General features: G+C 49.7%; 1 protein-coding gene across 1 annotated transcript in view; it reads left to right on the plus strand.

The window, feature by feature from the left end:
• Nucleotides 1–7,444, plus strand: part of RETREG2 (reticulophagy regulator family member 2) — a 106,811-nt gene extending 99,367 nt beyond the window's left edge. The window contains exon 9 of the mRNA XM_029605014.1: nt 5,549–7,444. Within this exon, the coding sequence (XP_029460874.1) occupies nt 5,549–6,222 (674 nt within the window). The 3' untranslated portion in view covers nt 6,223–7,444. The remainder of the gene's footprint in view (nt 1–5,548) is intronic.
• Nucleotides 7,445–16,437: the final 8,993 nt, after the last annotated feature.

Genomic DNA, 16,437 nt, shown 5'->3' on the forward strand with positions numbered 1-16,437 from the left:
CTCTGCTCCTATTAATTCCTCTCTTCCCATTGTGCCCTCCTTCTCCCTGCCCTCACTCTCTGTAATGTGACATCCTCTGCTCCTATTAATTCCTCTCTTCCCATTCTGCCCTCCTTCTCCCTGCCGTCACTCTGTAATGTGACATCCTCTGCTCCTATTAATTCCTCTCTTCCCATTGTGCCCCCCTTCTCCCTGCCGTCACTCTCTGTAATGTGACATCCTCTGCTCCTATTAATTCCTCTCTTCCCATTGTGCTCTCCCTTCTCCCTGCCGTCACTCTCTGTAATGTGACATCCTCTGCTCCTATTAATTCCTCTCTTCCCATTGTGCCCTCCCTTCTCCCTGCCGTCGCTCTCTGTAATGTGACATCCTCTGCTCCTATTAATTCCTCTCTTCCCATTGTGCCCTCCCTTCTCCCTGCCGTCGCTCTCTGTAATGTGACATCCTCTGCTCCTATTAATTCCTCTCTTCCCATTGTGCTCTCCCTTCTCCCTGCCGTCACTCTCTGTAATGTGACATCCTCTGCTCCTATTAATTCCTCTCTTCCCATTGTGGCTCTCCCTTCTCCCTGCCGTCACTCTCTGTAATGTGACATCCTCTGCTCCTATTAATTCCTCTCTTCCCATTGTGCTCTCCCTTCTCCCTGCCGTCACTCTCTGTAATGTGACATCCTCTGCTCCTATTAATTCCTCTCTTCCCATTGTGCTCTCCCTTCTCCCTGCCGTCACTCTCTGTAATGTGACATCCTCTGCTCCTATTAATTCCTCTCTTCCCATTGTGCCCTCCCTTCTCCCTGCCGTCACTCTCTGTAATGTGACATCCTCTGCTCCTATTAATTCCTCTCTTCCCATTGTGCCCTCCCTTCTCCCTGCCGTCACTCTCTGTAATGTGACATCCTCTGCTCCTATTAATTCCTCTCTTCCCATTGTGCCCTCCTTCTCCCTGCCGTCACCCTCTGTAATGTGACATCCTCTGCTCCTATTAATTCCTCTCTTCCCGTTGTGCTCTCCTTCTCCCTGCCGTCACTCTCTGTAATGTGACATCCTCTGCTCCTATTAATTCCTCTCTTCCCATTCTGCCCTTCTTCTCCCTGCCGTCACTCTCTGTAACGTGACATCCTCTGCTCGTATTAATTCCTCTCTTCCCATTGTGCTCTCCCTTCTCCCTGCCATCACTCTCTGTAACGTGACATCCTCTGCTCCTATTAATTCCTCTCTTCCCATTGTGCCCTCCTTCTCCCTGCCGTCACTCTCTGTAATGTGACATCCTCTGCTCCTATTAATTCCTCTCTTCCCATTGTGCCCTCCCTTCTCCCTGCCGTCACTCTCTGTAATGTGACATCCTCTGCTCCTATTAATTCCTCTCTTCCCATTGTGCCCTCCTTCTCCCTGCCGTCACTCTCTGTAATGTGACATCCTCTGCTCCTATTAATTCCTCTTCCCATTGTGCCCTCCTCCTCCCTGCCGTCACTCTCTGTAATGTGACATCCTCTGCTCCTATTAATTCCTCTCTTCCCATTGTGCCCTCCTTCTCCCTGCCATCGCTCTCTGTAATGTGGCATCCTCTGCTCCTGTTAATTCCTCTCTTCCCATTGTGCCCTCCCCCTCTGTAATGTGGCATCCTCTGCTCCTATTAATTCCTCTCTTCCCATTGTGCCCTCCTTCTCCCTGCCGTCACTCTCTGTAATGTGACATCCTCTGCTCCTATTAATTCCTCTTCCCATTGTGCCCTCCTCCTCCCTGCCGTCACTCTCTGTAATGTGGCATCCTCTGCTCCTATTAATTCCTCTCTTCCCATTGTGCCCTCCTTCTCCCTGCCATCGCTCTCTGTAATGTGGCATCCTCTGCTCCTATTAATTCCTCTCTTCCCATTGTGCCCTCCTTCTCCCTGCCGTCACTCTCTGTAATGTGACATCCTCTGCTCCTATTAATTCCTCTTCCCATTGTGCCCTCCTCCTCCCTGCCGTCACTCTCTGTAATGTGACATCCTCTGCTCCTATTAATTCCTCTCTTCCCATTGTGCCCTCCTTCTCCCTGCCGTCACTCTCTGTAATGTGACATCCTTTGCTCCTATTAATTCCTCTTCCCATTGTGCCCTCCTCCTCCCTGCCGTCACTCTCTGTAATGTGGCATCCTCTGCTCCTATTAATTCCTCTCTTCCCATTGTGCCCTCCTTCTCCCTGCCATCGCTCTCTGTAATGTGGCATCCTCTGCTCCTATTAATTCCTCTCTTCCCATTGTGCCCTCCCCCTCTGTAATGTGGTGCACACTATCAGCATCCCCCCCACCCTGTAATGTTCCTGTAACATATTTCCCCCCCCCCTCTCCCCCAGATCCCCTGTAATGTGGAAAGCTGTATTCCCATTTCTCCCTCCCTCCTTACCACCGCCATAAGAAGGCTCTCACTGACTCCATTATTCCCCCCCCCCCCCCCCTTGGCTCCTGGTATTCCCCCTCCTCCATGATCCCCCTGTAATGTGCTTCTCATTACCACCATCATGCCAGCCTCCCTGCAAGATCTCCTGTAACCTGGCTCTTATTGTCCCCATTATTCCTCCCTCCTTCATAAGCCCCTGTATCGTGCATCTGATTGTTCTCACTTTGTGCCTCCTCCCCCATGCCTGCCTTATTGTGGCTTTTGCTGTCTCTATCATTTCCCCTGCGACCCCCGTGATGTGGTACTCTGCCCCCGTTATTCCCTCGGGACCCCTGTATCAGGTCCCTGTGCCCCCGTTATTCCCTCGGGGACCCCTGTATCAGGTCTCTGTGCCTACGTTATTCCCCCGGGGACCCCTGTATCAGGTCCCTGTGCCCCCGTTATTCCCTCGGGGGACCCCTGTATCAGGTCCCTGTGCCCCCGTTATTCCCTCGGGGGACCCCTGTTTCAGGTCCCTGTGCCCCCGTTATTCCCTCGGGACCCCTGTATCAGGTCCCTCTGCCCCTGTTATTCCCTCGGGGACCCCTGTATCAGGTCCTTGTGCCCCCGTTATTCCCTCGGGGACCCCTGTAACAGGTCCCTGCAGTGCCCCCGTTATTCCCTCGGGGACCCCTGTATCAGGTCCCTGCAGTGCCCCCGTTATTCCCTCGGGGGACCCCTGTTTCAGGTCCCTGTGCCCCCGTTATTCCCTCGGGACCCCTGTATCAGGTCCCTGCAGTGCCCCCGTTATTCCCTCGGGACCTCTGTATCAGGTCCCTGTGCCCCCGTTATTCCCTCGGGGACCCCTGTCTCAGGTCTCTGTGCCCACGTTATTCCCTCGGGGGACCCCTGTTTCAGGTCCCTGTGCCCCCGTTATTCCCTCGGGACCCCTGTATCAGGTCCCTCTGCCCCTGTTATTCCCTCGGGGACCCCTGTATCAGGTCCTTGTGCCCCCGTTATTCCCTCGGGGACCCCTGTAACAGGTCCCTGCAGTGCCCCCGTTATTCCCTCGGGGACCCCTGTATCAGGTCCCTGCAGTGCCCCCGTTATTCCCTCGGGGACCCCTGTTTCAGGTCCCTGTGCCCCCGTTATTCCCTCGGGGACCCCTGTAACAGGTCCCTGCAGTGCCCCCGTTATTCCCTCGGGACCTCTGTATCAGGTCCCTGTGCCCCCGTTATTCCCTCGGGGACCCCTGTCTCAGGTCTCTGTGCCCACGTTATTCCCTCGGGGGACCCCTGTTTCAGGTCCCTGTGCCCCCGTTATTCCCTCGGGACCCCTGTATCAGGTCCCTGTGCCCCCGTTATTCCCTCGGGGACCCCTGTATCAGGTCTCTGTGCCCACGTTATTCCCTCGGGGGACCCCTGTATCAGGTCCCTGTGCCCCCGTTATTCCCTCGGGGGACCCCTGTTTCAGGTCCCTGTGCCCCCGTTATTCCCTCGGGGGACCCCTGTATCAGGTCCCTGTGCCCCCGTTATTCCCTCAGGGACCCCTGTATCAGGTCCCTGTGCCCCCGTTATTCCCTCGGGGACCCCTGTATCAGGTCCCTGTGCCCCCGTTATTCCCTCGGGGACCCCTGTTTCAGGTCCCTGTGCCCCCGTTATTCCCTCGGGGACCCCTGTATCAGGTCCCTGCAGTGCCCCCGTTATTCCCTCGGGGACCCCTGTATCAGGTCCCTGCAGTGCCCCCGTTATTCCCTCGGGGACCCCTGTATCAGGTCCCTGTGCCCCCGTTATTCCCTCGGGGACCCCTGTATCAGGTCCCTGTGCCCCCGTTATTCCCTCGGGGACCCCTGTATCAGGTCCCTGTGCCCCCGTTATTCCCTCGGGGGACCCCTGTTTCAGGTCCCTGCAGTGCTCCCGTTATTCCCTCGGGGACCCCTGTATCAGGTCCCTGTGCCCCCGTTATTACCTCGGGGACCCCTGTTTCAGGTCCCTGTGCTCCCGTTATTCCCTCGGGGACCCCTGTATCAGGTCCCTCTGCCCCTGTTATTCCCTCGGGGACCCCTGTATCAGGTCCCTCTGCCCCCGTTATTCCCTCGGGGACCCCTGTAACAGGTCCCTGCAGTGCCCCCGTTATTCCCTCGGGGACCCCTGTATCAGGTCCCTGCAGTGCCCCCGTTATTCCCTCGGGGACCCCTGTATCAGGTCCCTGCAGTGCCCCCGTTATTCCCTCGGGGACCCCTGTATCAGGTCCCTGCAGTGCCCCCGTTATTCCCTCGGGGACCCCTGTTTCAGGTCCCTGTGCTCCCGTTATTCCCTCGGGGACCCCTGTAACAGGTCCCTGCAGTGCCCCCGTTATTCCCTTTGGGACCCCTGTATCAGGTCCCTGCAGTGCCCCCGTTATTCCCTCGGGGACCCCTGTTTCAGGTCCCTGTGCTCCCGTTATTCCCTCGGGGACCCCTGTATCAGGTCCCTCTGCCCCTGTTATTCCCTCGGGGACCCCTGTATCAGGTCCCTCTGCCCCCGTTATTCCCTCGGGGACCCCTGTAACAGGTCCCTGCAGTGCCCCCGTTATTCCCTCGGGGACCCCTGTATCAGGTCCCTGCAGTGCCCCCGTTATTCCCTCGGGGACCCCTGTATCAGGTCCCTGCAGTGCCCCCGTTATTCCCTCGGGGACCCCTGTATCAGGTCCCTGCAGTGCCCCCCGTTATTCCCTCGGGGACCCCTGTTTCAGGTCCCTGTGCTCCCGTTATTCCCTCGGGGACCCCTGTATCAGGTCCCTGCAGTGCCCCCGTTATTCCCTCGGGGACCCCTGTATCAGGTCCCTGCAGTGCCCCCGTTATTCCCTCGGGGACCCCTGTTTCAGGTCCCTGTGCTCCCGTTATTCCTCGGGGACCCCTGTATCAGGTCCCTGCAGTGCCCCCGTTATTCCCTCGGGGACCCCTGTTTCAGGTCCCTGCAGTGCCCCCGTTATTCCCTCGGGGACCCCTGTATCAGGTCCCTGCAGTGCCCCCGTTATTCCCTCGGGGACCCCTGTATCAGGTCCCTGTGCCCCCGTTATTCCCTCGGGGACCCCTGTATCAGGTCCCTGCAGTGCCCCCGTTATTCCCTCGGGGACCCCTGTTTCAGGTCCCTGTGCTCCCGTTATTCCCTCGGGGACCCCTGTAACAGGTCTTTGTGTCCCTGTCTTGCAGATCTGGACCAGCAGAGCATGCACAGTGAGCCTGAGGAATGCTTCTCTAAGGATATGGCTTCCTTCCCTTCGGTGGAAGAGTACCAGGCCAGAGAGCAGGAGCCAGGGATCCAGCATGAAGCCTTTGCGGTTCCCCTGGATGTGCAAGGCCCTCAGGCCACGGACTCTGGCCTCACCATCCAGACACTGGCCTCTCCTCTCCACTTTGTAAATACACATTTTAACGGACAGTCTCCGAGCGGCGCCACCCCCAGCCTGGGCATGGCCATCGAGGCGCTGAGCGAGGAGCTGGTCACCACGGCCATCACCACCGTGGTACGGAACACCCTCTCTGCCCTCCTGCGCTCCTCAGAGGCCAGCGAGGGGCCCTCCATCTCTGAGTTCTTGCCCGGCGAACCCCAAGGGAGCGTGGACTTCCAGGAAGAGCTGGCGCAGACTGAGGCAATGAGAGCGGAGGAGGAGGAGGAGGAGGAGGAAGCTGGTGACTTTGAATTGCTAGATCAGACGGAGCTGGAGCAAATGGACGAAGAGCTGGGACTGGCAGGGCCCACGGCCTGGGCTCAAAGCTCCTCCTTTGCTCCTTCCCTGTCCCCCCCGGAGCAGTCAAAGCAGCAAGCAGCGGAGGAAGTGGTGGCACAGGAGGAGGAGGAGGAGGAGCTGACATCCAGGGAATGAGGGGGAGAGACAGATTTTTTTTTTTTTTTAAAGTGTCTGATGCCAGTTCCTCTGTGTGTTCCTCGTGGCCTGGGATTGCAAGCTGTCAGTGTTAATGTGTTGTCTCTGCAATCCTATTAGTCCTAGAGCCAAGGCCTCTTCTCTTCCCAGGGAGGGGAAGCCCTCAGCAGGGACAGAATCGGGGGCCTGGAGGCCCTGGCTACATCAGAGAGGCAGGAGAGCAGCTTTAGAGTAGCGGCGTGGTGTATTTTGTGTCTCTTCTGAGGGGGGAAGGGGGGGGGTGGGCTGGATGTTTTGCCTGTTTATTGCTAAGGGAGTGGTAACTCTTAACTGTAGCTGGTGCTGATGCAGAAACCACCAGGCAGCAGATGCACATTTTGTAAACTGAGACGATGAAGTGTTAGTCATGTTTTCCTCTGGAGGAATCCTGCCAAGAGCAAGAGACTGTAATATGGGGGGGGTTGCTTTGTGTCCCATGATGAATGGAGCTGGAAGTACAGGGGTCTGGTGCACCTGGAACTAGGAGCTTGACAGCACTGGGACTGCAGCACTGGGACATTAACCTGCATCATGGAAGGTGGAGACTGAGGGTGACCGAGCTCAGAGTAGCATTGCCCATCATGTCCCAGAGTGACGGGGTTTAAAATATCCAAGGTGCAGCGTATGGTTTTACTGGGCCCTGTAATGTGTATAGAGTACCAGAGCTGGGGATGTAGTGTCTCTGGCATTAGTAGGGCTGGGAGTAACATGTCTGCAACAACCAAGACTGCAGGTCCCCTTCCTTTTCTAGGATGATAAAGCTGAGTATGTAGGATTTACAACATCCCAGTGTGCGGCAGCTAAGAACTGAGCAAGTCACAATTCTCCCAAGGTTCGGGTATAATGGAAGACGTGAGTGCTTCCCGGTCACCTCAGGCTTTAGGGAGCTCCTGGACACAGGCCCATGAGGAATGCAGGTGTCACCCTGTGGGGACAGCTGACTAATGACCAGGCTTTCAAGCAGCAGCAGCATCTTACTCTAGTTATGGGCTCATTTAGACCAGCAGTGACCTGAATATTTACTAAAATCAAAAGCTTGTATTTCTTCTTCCTCGTTCTCTGTTCTTATTTTATGAATGCTTTAATATGCCTAACTTTAGACACTGTTGTGAGCTAACTAAAAAGACATGACCAGGGTGTGCATTGTACTATATTATAAAATAAGTGAGATGTGATCATGTGACTGTGCCTCAGCATCCTGCGATGAATGCAGCATGGGTCACTGAGCAAGGGCAGAATAGTTTAAACGATGCTGACATCACTGCTATCTTCACCCATTTAATCAACCGGCATACTGAAACAGAATTCACGAAAACACAGAGGCTCCTTAGCTGAGGGGGTGCAAGGGGTACATCCTGGGATAAGCACAGAGGATCCTTAGCTGAGGGGGTGCAAGGGGTACATCCTGGGATAAGCACAGAGGATCCTTAGCTGTGAGGGAGTGAGGGGTAAAGCCTGGGATAAGCACAGAGGATCCTTAGCTGTGAGGGAGTGAGAGGTAAAGCCTGGGATAAGCACAGAGGATCCTTAGCTGTGAGGGAGTGAGGGGTAAAGCCTGGGATAAGCACAGAGGATCCTTAGCTGTGAGGGAGTGAGGGGTAAAGCCTGGGATAAGCACAGAGGATCCTTAGCTGTGAGGGAGTGAGGGGTAAATCCTGGGATAAGCACAGAAGATCCTTAGCTGTGGGGGAGTGAGGAGTAAATCCTGGGATAAGCACAGAAGATCCTTAGCTGTGGGGGAGTGAGGAGTAAATCCTGGGATAAGCACAGAGGATCCTTAGCTGTGAGGGAGTGAGGGGTAAATCCTGGGATAAGCACAGAGGATCCTTAGCTGTGAGGGAGTGAGGGGTAAATCCTGGGATAAGCACAGAAGATCCTTAGCTGTGAGGGAGTGAGGGGTAAATCCTGGGATAAGCACAGAGGATCCTTAGCTGTGGGGGAGTGAGGGGTAAAGCCTGGGATAAGCACAGAGGATCCTTAGCTGTGAGGAAGTGAGAGGTAAAGCCTGGGATAAGCACAGAGGATCCTTAGCTGTGGGGGAGTGAGGGGTAAAGCCTGGGATAAGCACAGAAAATCCTTAGCTGAGGGGTAAAGCCTGGGATAAGCACAGAGGATCCTTAGCTGTGGGGGAGTGAGGGGTAAAGCCTGGGATAAGCACAGAGGATCCTTAGCTGTGGGGGAGTGAGAGGTAAAGCCTGGGATAAGCACAGAGGATCCTTAGCTGTGAGGGAGTGAGGGGTAAAGCCTGGGATAAGCACAGAGGATCCTTAGCTGTGAGGGAGTGAGGGGTAAAGCCTGGGATAAGCACAGAGGATCCTTAGCTGTGAGGGAGTGAGGGGTAAATCCTGGGATAAGCACAGAAGATCCTTAGCTGTGGGGGAGTGAGGAGTAAAGCCTGGGATAAGCACAGAGGATCCTTAGCTGTGAGGAAGTGAGAGGTAAAGCCTGGGATAAGCACAAAGGATCCTTAGCTGTGGGGGAGTGAGGGGTAAAGCCTGGGATAAGCACAGAAAATCCTTAGCTGAGGGGTAAAGCCTGGGATAAGCACAGAGGATCCTTAGCTGTGGGGGAGTGAGGGGTAAAGCCTGGGATAAGCACAGAGGATCCTTAGCTGTGGGGGAGTGAGGGGTAAAGCCTGGGATAAGCACAGAGGATCCTTAGTTGTGGGGGAGTGAGGGGTAAAGCCTGGGATAAGCACAGAGGATCCTTAGCTGTGAGGGAGTGAGGGGTAAAGCCTGGGATAAGCACAGAGTTTCCTTAGCTGTGAGGGAGTGAGGGGTAAAGCCTGGGATAAGCACAGAGGATCCTTAGCTGTGGGGGAGTGAGGGGTAAAGCCTGGGATAAGCACAGAGGATCCTTAGTTGTGGGGGAGTGAGGGGTAAAGCCTGGGATAAGCACAGAGGATTCTTAGCTGTGGGGAGGAGTGAAGGGTAAAGCCAGGGTAAGTACAGGGTAGCCTTATCTGTGGTGATATAAAGGTAAAACTTCATAATGTAAGGAAATTCCAATAAACAACCAATACAAGACCAGAAGTAAAGCCAGAGGTCACATCGATTCTGCAGTATTGCTCCAGGAAGGGAAAATGGACAGACTAGATGAACCTTTTGGTTTTTATTTGCCATTTCATTCTGGTTTTCTATATAAACAGTAAGAAAAAGAGCAAATGTTGACCCATCTATGGTTTGTGTTAAAAGCAAAAGTTAAGAATTTTTATTTGCAGAACATTTAATCCATAGAGTAACACTGTCCAGTTATGCTCTTACCTGGGACATGCACAGTTCCTGCCATGCAGTACTGCATCCTTAATACCTGCCTGGTTGACATACAGTTCTTCCAGCCCTATTTTCTAAAGTATAAGATAGCACCATTAAATTCAGGGTAACATGTAAGTGGAATTTTGTAGCGTTCAGACAAGTGGATCCCGAACCAGTGGACAACCAATGGGACAGTGCTATACCGGGGTACAAATTATATCGCAATGATAGAGAGGAGCACCCGGGAGGCGGTGTGGCGCTTTATGTCTGGGATGGCATAGAGTCAAACAGGATAAACATCCTGCATGAGACTAAATGCACAATTGAATCTTTATGGGAAGAAATCCCTTGTGTGTCGGTGAAGACTATAGTGATAGGGGTATACTACCGTCCACCTGGTCAAGATGGTCAAGATGGTGAGACGGACAGTGAAATGCTAAGAGAAATTAGGGAAGCTAACCAAATTGGTAATGCGGTAATAATGGGAGGCTTCAATTACCCCAGTATTGACTGGGTAAATGTATCATTGGTACATGCTAGAGAGATAACGTTCCTGGATGGAATAAATGATAGCTTTATGGAGCAATTGGTTCAGGAACCGATGAGAGAGGGAGCAATTTTAGATCTAATTCTCAGTGGAGCACAGGATTTGGTGAGAGAGGTAACGGTGGTGGGGCCGCTTGGCAATAGTGATCATAATATGATCAAATTTGAATTAATGACTGGAAGGGGGACAGTAAGCAAATCCACGGCTCTCGTGATAAACTTTCAAAAGGGAAACTTTGATAAAATGAGAAAAATAGTTAGAAAAAAACTGAAAGGAGCAGCTTCAAAAGTAAAAAGTGTACAAGAGGGTGTGGTCATTGTTAAAAAAAAATACCATCCTAGAAGCACAATCCAGATGTATTCCACACATTAAGAAAGGTGGAAAGCAGGCAAAATGATTACCAGCATGGTTAAAAGAGCTGAGACTATCCCTAGAGATCACTATACATACCTCCCGTCTGGAATTTGCCCTCTTTAGCTCAAAACATCTCCAAATTTGTTTGCTCTACGCCCTGCCCGGCCTCCTAGACTCGGATCCATCTCTACTCATTGAACTCACTGCCAAACACATCAAAAATGATACCCCAGCAGTCATCTTGGGAGACTTCAACCTTCACATTGATGCGATCCCCCTATCCTCCAACTGCGAAATGCTATTATCTTCCTTCAAGGCTTATGGGCTTCTCACAAATCGTTAAAAGTCCCACACACAAAGCGGGGCACACTCTGGACCTTATATTCATAAATTCTGGCCTCACACCATCTTCCCTGCCACTCTGCTCCCCTATCCCATGGTCAGACCATCTAATGATCACAATGGATCTCTGTATCAGGGGCAACCCAGTCTCAACAACCACCAAAACCACAATTCACTACAGGAACTCTTGCTCCATGGAATACCTAACCTCCCACTTCTCATCAGAACTCTCTAACCTTGACCTTTCTGACGCAGAAACAGCCATCTCTACATGGCATAGCATCACAAACAAGGTGGCAGAAGAACTATGCCCCTTAAAAACTAAAGAGCTCGACCCATCCTGTAAAAACAGAAAACCATGGTTCATGCAAGAACTAAAAAACATTAAACTGGAACTGAGGAAAAAAGAAAACACATGGCGAAAGAGACCATCCAACGCTACACTAAACAAATATAAAACCCTCATGCACAGATACAGAAACATCATCCTTCGCACAAAAAGAGATTTCTATGCCTACAAAATTCACAACTTCTCCTTTGATGCCAAAGCACTGTTCTCATATGTCTCAGAGCTCACAAAACCCACCTCTCCAGTTATCCCTGACGATCAGGCTAAATCTAAATGCACTGAACTGGCACAATTCTTCGAAAACAAAATCCTTAAGCTATCCTTGGCTATGCACAATATTGAACCTCCTTCCCTCTTCCAGCCAGAAAGCAAACCTAGATTCCTTCGAACCCACTTCCACACTCGAAATTGAATCGATTCTCAAAAAAATGAAACCCTCCACTCATCTGATAGATGCCATTCCATCTAAATTACTTCTTACCATCCCAAACATCATTGCAAAGCCCTTAGCAGAGATCATCAATCGTTCGCTAACCCAAGGATTAGTACCGGACACGCTGAAAATAGCCACCCTCAGACCTCTCCTCAAGAAACCAAACCTGAACCCAGCAGACCCAGCTAATTTTTGCCCCATTGCTAACCTGCCATTTGTAGCCAAACTTATGGAGAGAATAGTTAACAAACAGTTGTCGGAATTCCTAGAAGATCACAAGATTCTCACAACAGCTCAATTCGGATTCCTCAAATCCCTCAGTATGGAATCCCTCTTAATCTCATTGACCGACAGAATACTTTCTGGACTGGAGAAAAAGACACCCTACCTCCTGGCACTTCTCGATATATCTGCAGCATTTGACACTGTAAAGCACTCTATCCTTATCTCCCAGCTCTCAGACATAGGCATTTCTGGATCAGCCCTTGAATGGTTCAGATCATTCCTTAACAGGACATACAAGGTCAGAATAAGCAACAAGGACTCTCACCCGGTCAAGTCCACTCTCTGAGTCCCTCAAGGATCATCCCTCTCCCCAACCCTGTTCAACATCTATCTTCTCCCTCTATGTCATCTGCTCGCAAGTCTAAAGATCACACACTTCATATACGCCAATGACGTCCAGATCCTGCTGCCAATCACTGAATCCATCTCCAACACCATCAACTACTGGAACAATTGTCTACAGTCTATAAACTCCCTCCTCTCTAGCCTCAACTTAGTCCTCAATACTTCAAAAACGGAGCTTATGCTGATCAACCTTGATGACAACCTTCAGGCCACCAACAACCTAATCACACCGCTAAGGACCTCCCCCACACACGTAAGAGACCTAGGCGTTACAATCGACAATAGGCTGAATCTCAAACAATTCGTCAAAAACACAACGAAAGAATGCTTTCACAAGCTACACATTTTGAAAAAGCTGAAACCTCTCCTCCATTTTCAGGACTTTAGAACAGTCCTCCAAACAATCCTTTTTTCAAAAATTGATTATTGCAACTCTTTGCTAATAGACCTCCCAGCTGTTACCACCAAACCATTACAAATGTTGCAGAACTCTGCTGCCAGGATTCTAACCAACTCTAGTAGAGGTGAACACATCAACCTATTTTTAAAAATCTACACTGGCTCCCTATCAATTCTAGAATCATATTCAAAGTACTAACCATAACACACAAGACTATTCATTCCCAAACATCGCTAGATCTGAGCAACCCGCTTCGTCCTCACGTATCACTGAGACCCATCAGAACCAGCTACTTAGGCACCTTATATGCAGCTCCAGCCAAGTCACTGCTCAAGAAACGTGCATTCTCGACCGCCAGCCCCTCTCACTGGAATGCCCTCCCCACAGACCTTCGTCTTGAAACTTGCAGTCGAGCGTTCAAAAAGAAGCTCAAAACTTGGCTCTTCACTAAAGCCTTCACTAAAAGGTCTCCCCCTTGGGATTGATTTACGCATTTCTTACTCCTAGTCGCTAGATTTCTAATGCCGCAACCATAAATCCTACTGTTAGTTATACTTTATACTGTTAGTTATGTCCTAAGTCTGAGTTTTGGACTTTTATTTATTAACTGCTATCTGTAATAAGTTATGTTATCTGTAATAATTTTAATTTAAATCTTTCTTAGCTTATCTATAAGTTCTTCAAAGTTAGCCCCGTTATCTGTACCTTCCTACCTGTTCGATGTAATTTCCAACTTTGTTTTATGTAAACCGACGTGATATGTACCAGTACATGAACATCGGTATATAAAAGCCTTTAAATAAATAAATAAAATAAATAAAAGGGGAAGTGAAAGAAGCTATATTAGCCAAAAGATCTTCATTCAAAAATTGGAAGAAGGATCCAACAGAAGAAAATAGGATAATGCATAAACGTTGGCAAGTTAAATGTAAGACATTGATAAGACAGGCTAAGAGAGAATTTGAAAAGAAGTTGGCCATAGAGGCAAAAACTCACAGTAAAAACTTTTTAAAATATAGCCGAAGCAGAAAGCCTGTGAAGGGAGTCAGTTGGACCGTTAGGTGATCGAGGGGTTAAAGGGGAACTTAGAGAAGATAAGGCCATTGCGGAAAGATTAAATGATTTCTTTTCTTCAGTGTTTACTGAAGAGGATGTTGGGGAGGTACCCGTACTGGAGAAGGTTTTCATGGGTAATGATTCAGATGGACTGAACCAAATCACGGTGAACCTAGAAGATGTGGTAGACCTGATTGATAAACTGAAGAGTAGTAAATCACCTGGACCGATGGTATACGCCCCAGAGTTCTGAAGGAACTAAAAAAATGAAATTTCAGACCTATTAGTAAAAATTTGTAAACTATCATTAAAATCATCCATTGTACCTGAAGACTGGAGGATAGCTAATGTAACCCCCATATTTAAAAAGGGCGCCAGGGGAGATCTGGGAAATTACAGACCGGTTAGCCTGACTTGAATGCCAGGAAAAATAGTGGAAAGTGTTCTAAACATCAAAATCACAGAACATATAGAAAGGCTTGGTTTAATGGAACAAAGTCAGCATGGCTTTACCCAAAGCAAGTCTTGCCTCACAAATCTGCTTCACTTTTTTGAAGGAGTTAATAAACATGTGGATAAAGGTGAACTGGTAGATGTAGTGTACTTGGATTTTCAGAAGGCATTTGACAAAGTTCCTCATGAGAGGCTTCTAGGAAAAGTAAAAAGTCATGGGATAGGTGGCAATGTCCTTTCGTGGATTACAAACTAACTAAAAGACAGGAAACAGAGTAGGATTAAATGGACAATTTTCTCAGTGGAAGGGAGTGGACAGTGGAGTGCCTCAGGGATCTGTACTGGGACCCTTACTTTTCAATATATTTATAAATGATCTGGAAAGAAATACGACGAGTGAGGTAATCAAATTTGCAGGTGATACAAAATTGTTCAGAGTAGCTAAATCACAAGCAGATTGTGATAAATTGCAGGGAAGACCTTGTGAGGCTGGAAAATTGGGCATCAAAATGGCAGATGAAATTTAATGTGGACAAGGGCAAGGTGATGTATATAGGGAAAAATAACCCATGCTATAGTTACACAATGTTAGGTTCCATATTAGGTGCTACAACCCAAGAAAGAGATCTAGGCGTCATAGTGGATAACACATTGAAATCGTCGGTTCAGTGTGCTGCGGCAGTCAAAAAAGCAAACAGAATGTTGGGAATTATTAGAAAGGGAATGGTGAATAAAACGGAAAATGTCATAATGCCTCTGTATCGCTCCATGGTGAGACCGCACCATGAATATTGTGTACAATTCTGGTCGCCGCATCTCAAAAAAGATATAATTGTGATGGAGAAGGTACAGAGAAGGGCTACCAAAATGATAAAGGGAATGGAACAGCTCCCCTATGAGGAAAGACTAAAGAGGTTAGGACTTTTCAGCCTGGAGAAGAGATGGCTGATGGGGGATTCGATAGAGGTGTTTAAAATCATGAGAGGTCTAGAACGAGTAGATGTGAATCGGTTTTTTACTCTTTCGGATAATAGAAAACTAGGGGGCACTCCATGAAGTTAGCATGTGGCACATTTAAAACTAATCGGAGAAATTTCTTTTTCACTCAACGTACAATTAAACTCTGGAATTTGTTGCCAGAGGATGTGGTTAGTTCAGTTAGTATAGCTGTGTTTAAAAAAGGATTGGATAAGTACTTGGAGGAGAAGTCCATTACCTGCTATTAATTAAGTTGACTTAGAAAATAGCTACTGCTATTACTAGCAACGGTAACATGGAATAGACTTAGTTTTTGGGTACTTGCCAGGTTCTTATGGCCTGGATTGGCCACTGTTGGAAACAGGATGCTGGGCTTGATGGACCATTGGTCTGACCCAGTATGGTATGTTCTTATGCACCTCTACCAGCAGCAGAGATGGAGCAAAGCTGACAACATGGTATATATACCCCTGCTCTGACAGCCCACCAGTATTCTCAGTCTCCAGCAGATGGGGGACATGCATCTCCCTGCTGGGGATTGCATTGAAGTTTAATAGAAGGAGAAAGAAGGATATAAGTTTATTGCCCCACTCTCCTGTGATGATACCTTATGGTTCCTCCCTCGGTCGAGATTTCCTGATGTCATTTCAGTGGATTCTCCCTCAGATGACTGCCTTGGTGTCCGGTAGCTGGTTTTTCCAGCGTGGACTTAGATGTGGGGGAAAAAAAGGCTGAAAGGGAAGCGGGTGCAGGAAGCCAAGCACGGTGGTGACGGTACATGTGCTCTTCCCCCGCAGCCGGAGATAGACTCCATTCTCAGCCAGGACGGGCTAAGCTCAGGTAAAGAGTTAAAAGAAAAAAAAAAAGTAAGTGAAAGAGGGGGGAGTTGATGTAGAGATGCCTCTTCCCTCCAGTCTCCATGCTCAATGTGCCAGTCCAACGTCCGTTCCTGCCTCTGGGGGAGTTGAGAAATTAGAGCAGCCTGGCAGGTCAAGCAGTATTTTGAGCTAGGCCCCGCTTTCTGGCTCCGAATTTTGCCACATCATAGGCTGTGGCGGCATTTGCGTGCTTTTCCACTGCATGTAAGTTCGCCCTCTTTAGGATGTCTGTTTGTGCTGGATGCCTGGCAGTGCATCTAATAGTGCACCTAACTGGATGACCAGTTGGTATGGACAGGCAGTTGTCCGCATTGGACACCTTCCGGAGCACTTAGTAGTGCACCTGGAGGTGCCTAGTTGGACGTATAGTGTTGCACTTCAGGGCCTCTAAAAGTTAGACTCATGAGAAATTGGGTGTCCAGCTGATCGGTTATATTGAGCACCTAAGTTTTGTATGCCTAAATATTGGGCTGTCCAGTCCTTTTCAAGCAACGAGCTCTGC

Source organism: Rhinatrema bivittatum, chromosome 6 (assembly GCF_901001135.1).
Source record: "Rhinatrema bivittatum chromosome 6, aRhiBiv1.1, whole genome shotgun sequence".
Classification (NCBI taxonomy): Eukaryota; Metazoa; Chordata; class Amphibia; order Gymnophiona; family Rhinatrematidae; genus Rhinatrema; species Rhinatrema bivittatum.